The sequence below is a fragment of the Varroa destructor genome, unplaced genomic scaffold, assembly GCF_002443255.2.
Source record: "Varroa destructor unplaced genomic scaffold, Vdes_3.0 BEIS01000004.1, whole genome shotgun sequence".
In the NCBI taxonomy this organism is placed as follows: domain Eukaryota; kingdom Metazoa; phylum Arthropoda; class Arachnida; order Mesostigmata; family Varroidae; genus Varroa; species Varroa destructor.
In genome coordinates, this window is record NW_019211457.1 from 41,988,068 (window position 1) to 41,994,476 (window position 6,409).

General features: G+C 41.3%; 1 protein-coding gene across 1 annotated transcript; it reads left to right on the forward strand.

The window, feature by feature from the left end:
• Nucleotides 1-868: 868 nt before the first annotated feature.
• On the forward strand, nt 869-5,028 carry LOC111250499 (ATP-binding cassette sub-family F member 2). The gene is made up of 2 exons (XM_022805865.2): nt 869-3,185; nt 3,490-5,028. Exons 1-2 carry the CDS (start codon nt 1,641-1,643, stop codon nt 3,814-3,816), a joined length of 1,872 nt encoding a protein of 623 aa, XP_022661600.1. The 5' UTR covers nt 869-1,640; the 3' UTR covers nt 3,817-5,028.
• Nucleotides 5,029-6,409: the final 1,381 nt, after the last annotated feature.

A 6,409-nucleotide genomic window follows, 5' to 3' on the forward strand; every position in this document is an offset into this window, starting at 1 on the left:
CGTTCTGGTTCCATGAAATTTACTATAAGAAGCCAGTTTTTCTCTCAAACTATTTTCGTTAACACTATAAATAGACACGGTGAAATCGTTTGATCTGATCTTTCACTAAACGTTTCAACTGCGTGAACTCGCAGCAGTTGAATAATTTAGTAATAATAATAAGTAAACCAATTAAATTAATTTCCGAATTGGAATAATTTAACTGAATGCAAACAGAGAATAAGTATGATAAACACTGAGTATCGATGCCCGTCTAAGATTATGGTTTACTGCATACGTTTGGTGTGGCCGCAAGTTAACATGACAGCTTAACGTTCTAGGCCTATTGTAGCTAGAATGGGCTCCCTGTACTGAATTTCTTTTATCGATAATAGAGCGATCAATCAGCAAAGTTTTAACCAGAATATAGTTGTAACGAAAACTTTTCTCACGCAGAAAACTGTTTTGTCTGATTCTGCGTGAGAAAATTTAAAGCGATTTATCATCAGATCGGTGTTGCCAAGCCCTAGTTTGACACGCTGCCGCAGTACTTTGCACGTAACCTTTTTTGTCGTTCTACTAGGACACTGTCGAACCTATGGGTTGTTGGTATAGAGTCACAAATGCATACTTAGCTATTTTTCATTTTCCCAGTGTAATGCCTAATTATGCACAACATAATTTAACGAAATATATTTTTTTTATAAAAAAAACTTTTAAAAAATACACTTAAAAACTACTTTTATGGATAAACTACATTAGTTTAGTTTTAAATGCTACTCAAACAAAACTTGAGGCGGTTGTCGGTTAGTACAATCTGCAATTGTTCGCTCTTCGAGATTCGTTATGCCGCTAAGGTTACGGTGATAGCGCTGTACCGTTGGAATAGGTGCTGCTTTCTTGCCGTAAAGTGTGGATTGAGCCTACAGTAACGTGTCCACTTGTAGCCGGTAAAAACTTTCTCTAAATTGTCGTCGTAATTAGATCCTACTAAAGAAGAAGGTACATATTCTTTGTTAGTATGAATAACGCTAAACCTTCATCGCCGTACATCTCCTATGTGTATAAGCAAGCTGAATAGATGGGCCACGTTGTGCATCGAAAATATCAGAATTGACATTTCTCCTTGTCCTTCCCAGAAAATGTGGCGGCCATTTTCACTTATTACTGCACATATGGCTGTTGCTAAAAGCAGAATGTTCGACTAGAGGCCAATCAAGGCCAAGTGGCTGGCTTTTTTTAATCACACCTTTTGCAGCCCGGCCACCCTGTGGTTGCCCGCCAGACAGAGATCATCTCATCATTACACGTGCGCTGAGCTAGTGCTAAATTGTACAGCAACCGGCCACTATGCCTAGTGATAGTTCCATTTCTGTGTCGAAACGACAGAGGCGAAGCGAGCCGGTGAAGTCGGAAGTTTTTGGCTACGCCGTTCCACTGTGCCGACGCCACCAGTACTTGTGTGATCGTGTCGTTGGTGTAAGCGTTCGCCCATTTCGACGTTCAGTGTACACTTATTCATCTTTCCAGAGAGCCAGAAATACCGAGTTTTGTTTGTGTCGGTTTTCTGCTCGCTGTGACACAGTACAGAGGCTATCTAGGCAGTAGTGTCGAAAACGATTTTCCACCGTACTTGTCACCGTCGACACTAAACGCACAGAATGCCGTCGGATGCTAAGAAGAAACGTGATGCGAAGAAGAAGGAAGCTTTAAAGAACCGGAATAATCCTACAAAGAAAGCTGATTCGCCGGGTGGTGACGATGCTACGAATGGCGTTAATGGAACGACCACAAATGGAGTGATCGTCGAATACTCGGAGGATGAGATGGACGAGGTAACGAAAAAGTTCGAGGAAGACATGAAACTGAATGCGGCCGCGAGAGCCGTCACCGGCGTTCTGTCTATTCACCCTCGATCGCGTGACATTAAAATCGAGAACCTTTCAATTACGTTCCACGGTTGGGAGGTCCTACAAGACACTAAGCTCGAACTGAACTGTTGTCGGCGCTACGGTCTGATTGGCCTGAACGGCTGCGGTAAATCGACCTTGCTATCGGCTATTGGTCGACGTGAGTTACCCATTCAGGAATGTTTGGATATCTACCATTTAACACGTGAATGCCCCCCCTCAGAGAAAACAGCTCTGCAGATGGTTCTCGATGTCGACAAGGAGCGAGCTCGGTTAGAAAAGTTGGCCGAGGAACTTGCTGCGTCCGACGACGATACTAGCCAGGAACAGCTAATGGATGTATATGAACGTCTTGATGCTATGAGTGCCGATACTGCGCTCGCTAAAGCATCCTACATCTTGCACGGTCTGGGATTCACTCAAAGTATGATGCACAAGAAGTGTAAAGACTTTTCTGGAGGTTGGCGTATGCGAATTGCGCTTGCCCGCGCCCTCTACGTCAAGCCGCACATTCTTCTGTTAGACGAACCCACAAACCATTTGGATCTCGATGCCTGTGTATGGCTCGAAGAAGAACTCAAGACCTATAGTCGTATTCTCATTCTGATATCTCATTCACAAGATTTCCTTAATGGCGTCTGTACAAATATCATTCACATGAACCTGCGAAAGCTCGAGTACTATGGCGGTAACTATGATCAGTTTGTCATCACTCGTAACGAAATGCTTGAAAATCAAATGAAACGCTATAACTGGGAGCAGGCACAGATGTCCCATATGAAAGACTACATTGCTCGATTTGGTCATGGCTCAGCAAAACTGGCCCGTCAGGCCCAGTCTAAAGAGAAGACCCTCGCCAAAATGGTAGCTGGTGGGCTAACAGACAAGGTTGTCTATGATAAGACTGTCAGTTTCTACTTCCCATCGTGTGGGACGATTCCGCCTCCCGTCATCATGGTACAAAATGTGTCATTTCGGTACACTGATAAGACGCCATTCATTTACAAGAATCTCGAGTTTGGCATGGACTTAGATACCAGAGTTGCCCTGGTGGGACCCAATGGAGCAGGCAAATCCACGCTATTAAAGCTGCTCTGTGGAGCCCTAGTGCCTACCGATGGAATTATCCGGACGCACTCTCATCTTAAAATCGCCCGCTACCATCAGCATTTGCATGAATCGCTTGATGTTGATTTGTCCGCACTTGAGTACATGATGAAGAGCTTTCCTGACGTGCGCGAAAAAGAAGAGATGCGAAAGATCATCGGAAGATACGGCCTTACCGGACGTCAACAAGTACGTATATGAATAATTATTTTTGTTTTAGTTATCCTCTTACTGAAGCGTAGAGTTCTGTACTTTTTTTTTTTGACTGTTGTTGTTCTATCGTATATTTCTATTGATAGTACGTCCTGTTCAGTATAAATACTCTCGCATAAATTGTAGATATCTTCGAAACAAACTATAGCATTTATCTGAGCAAATTTTTTTGTGATAAGATCATAATGTAATATGGGACATCCGCTCAATCAGTTTACCGACTTATTGTCGAAAATTTGATGCCGATTTGAATGCCGATGTACATATTTTTCTTCTGCAGGTGTGTCCCATCCGACAGCTGTCTGATGGTCAGAAATGTCGTGTCGTGTTTGCTTGGCTAGCGTGGCAGGTTCCGCATATGCTCTTCCTCGACGAACCTACGAATCACCTGGATATGGAGACGATTGACGCACTAGCCGAAGCCATAAATAACTTTGAAGGAGGCATGGTGCTCGTATCCCACGACTTCCGGCTCATTTCGCAGGTTGCCAACGAGATCTGGGTGTGTGAGAACCAAACTGTCACCAAATGGCGTGGCGACATTAAAACGTACAAACAACACCTGAAGAACAAAGTTATGAAAGAAATGGAAAAGATGCGTGCCTGAACAAGGAAAATGAAGTAAAGATCATCGCGCTGCTCTGCACTCTTTCTCAATTTTGAGCCGATCGCTAATTCGCTCATTGAAATAACATAAGAAAAGTACAGCGAAATGTACAAGGTAGAACTTGTAGACGCACATACATTTGATTGTAGTGAGTTGCTCACTGGAGTCGAAATGGCATAACGTAATCTGCCTAGATCGCAGATCGATCTTCGCCGTTGTTCGGACTCGAGCGTCTTCAACTACACCGCACTATTGTCTGTCGAGTTTCTATTTCCTTTGATGAGAAGCAAGCAAGTTGCCTGCTGAGTAGCTAATGTCGCGGAAGAAGGCGAGCAGATTGCTCACTACCTACAAGGGTATCACCTGTCTTTCGTGGCCATAGACATAAATGACAGGCCGATACATGGTGTATTATATGAATATGATATAGATTGTCGGCTCTACTATAAAAACAATACAATATATAAACATTTCTTAATAATAATAGCTTAATATTAATTGAATCAACATTTGACTTCTTATTACTTTTGAGAGCAGTTATGTGCTAGTAACATACAAGTTGAAGGCCAACATATGTTAAAGAATGACTTCGCTACCCCTGAACTTTTGCAAAGCCGACAATTTGAATTGTCTAGACAAGATCTATTATTACTGCAGCTATTGTTATTATTATATTAGCGTAGTAAGACCGAGCAGTGAGAGACTGGAGGCGAGAGCAGAAGAAACGGGCTATATAAGCAGGAGGTGTAGGCGAAATTTGCGCAGCAGGTAGAGGCCGGTAAGAGGGCTTAGAGGTGGGAAATAAACGTGACAGCTTAGTTGTAAATGCAAATGATATCATCGAAAACAGTTCAGTCGTATAGCACAGGCAGAAGGTGATGAACTAGGTAGTTACTGCAAAAATGCGATTTGCGACCACTGATGAAAATATCCACAATCATAGAGGAGACAAATATTACGAACGTTAAAGAAGCATTAAATATAACAACCGGTCTATTCCTACCAGCTGCGCGAAAAACACTTAAAAGTCGACATCAGAGTCTTATAGGAGTTCGTCAATTAATAATAGTAAGAATAAATGATTTATTAATCATTTATTAAGCGGGAACAAATATCTAGGGGGTTGAAGGAATAATTATGACTATTTTATTATATTAAGGTATAATAAATTGTTACAAACAGTACCATGCTGTTCGTACTGGAGCGAAAGCATTTAACATGTGTATTGCCTTTTCGGACCTTTATTAGGTAACCAAATGAATGATTTGCTCATATTGTATACGATGTGCTTTACGGTTAAATTTTTTAGAATTTGCGAAATAATTTTCTGAAATTTTCGCCTTTTACTAGGTTTACACATACATTGTCCAAATGAATAAAGCCATGTAGAATGTCCATACATTATTGACTTCGGCCAAGGATAGCTCCGGATCCGAACTAAATGTCCGCGTACGGTGTTTTATTTGGAAGTTCCCTTCCTCAGCTTCCTGCCTATAACACATATGACGACCCTATCGCTGGGAAAGCATCTTTTTACGACTGTAAAGGGGGTGAGACATGTGGTGCGATGGATATTTAGCACAAAATATAACAACATTCAAATCATTACGCCAAGATCGAATGCTTATTGAAATACGTGTCGTTCATTTCAGTTCGGTTTGAAACTCGAAAATCTGGAAAGTCCCTTTTATTCGTATTCTATGTCAAAACACAACGGGCTTTTTTGTCCTTGCAAATATACCAATAATTGCAAAGCCTCTAGTGGAGAACATAATACATGCGTGAAATAGGGGACGCGTTTAGTCTTCATAGATACAGTTTTTAGTTTCCAGACAATTTTTTATTGGTCCTATCTGATGGTAACTAGCAAACGCAAGTAGCCTATGCTAGTGTCACTAGATTTATAGTGACAAATGGGCAGCACGCCGGTCGATTCAAAAGTAGTGTGTAAGTGCCGCAAGTTTTCTTCAACATATACGTTCAGAAGAAGTTCCTTTTTTTCTGGCTAGCAAGCTACTGGCACTTCAGCAAGTCGCCAGAGCAGCGAAAAACTCCGTCCGAGTGTCAAGGGAAACTTTGTCGTTGGCAAAAATACCGAGGCTCCGGCCTATCCCAAAGTACTGGTACCTACTGATAGTTTATGAAGCGACTAATACATATTTCAGTTTTCTTTCAACTAAAAGACTAGGCTCTTTTTTGAATGCCCTTTACACTTTGTGCGTAATACAGATCGTTTTGATCATGTCCGTGAGACTCTTTTTCCCAAAATCGTCCATTACAATATGGTCTGTTTCAGAAGATTGCCGCTTTCTGATCTAATCCTAGTAATGGGAACCAACATCTTTACAATTCCGATATTCAATAATTTGAAAATGTATGACCTGATCAAAATGAGTTCGTATCATGGCAAAAATATGATTGATATTAGGAACACGTTTAATTAGAAAATACTGTATTCAAAAGGTTGCTTACAGCTTCGACAGTATACTTTGCTTTAATTTTTCTTTTGCTGTAAGCACAATCTAGATATTTCCATATGATAGTTCCGGCATGTTTCTATGCGACATAAAATAACATAGGCTTCGAAAAAAAT

What these genes read in the sequence shown, in the direction of transcription:
- LOC111250499 (XM_022805865.2), top strand. Translation starts at nt 1,641, where the DNA reads ATGCCGTCGGATGCTAAGAAGAAACGTGATGCGAAGAAGAAGGAAGCT. An exon ending in GCCTTACCGGACGTCAACAA is followed by an intron (nt 3,186 to 3,489) that starts GTACGTATATGA and finishes TTTCTTCTGCAG; the next exon opens with GTGTGTCCCATCCGACAGCT.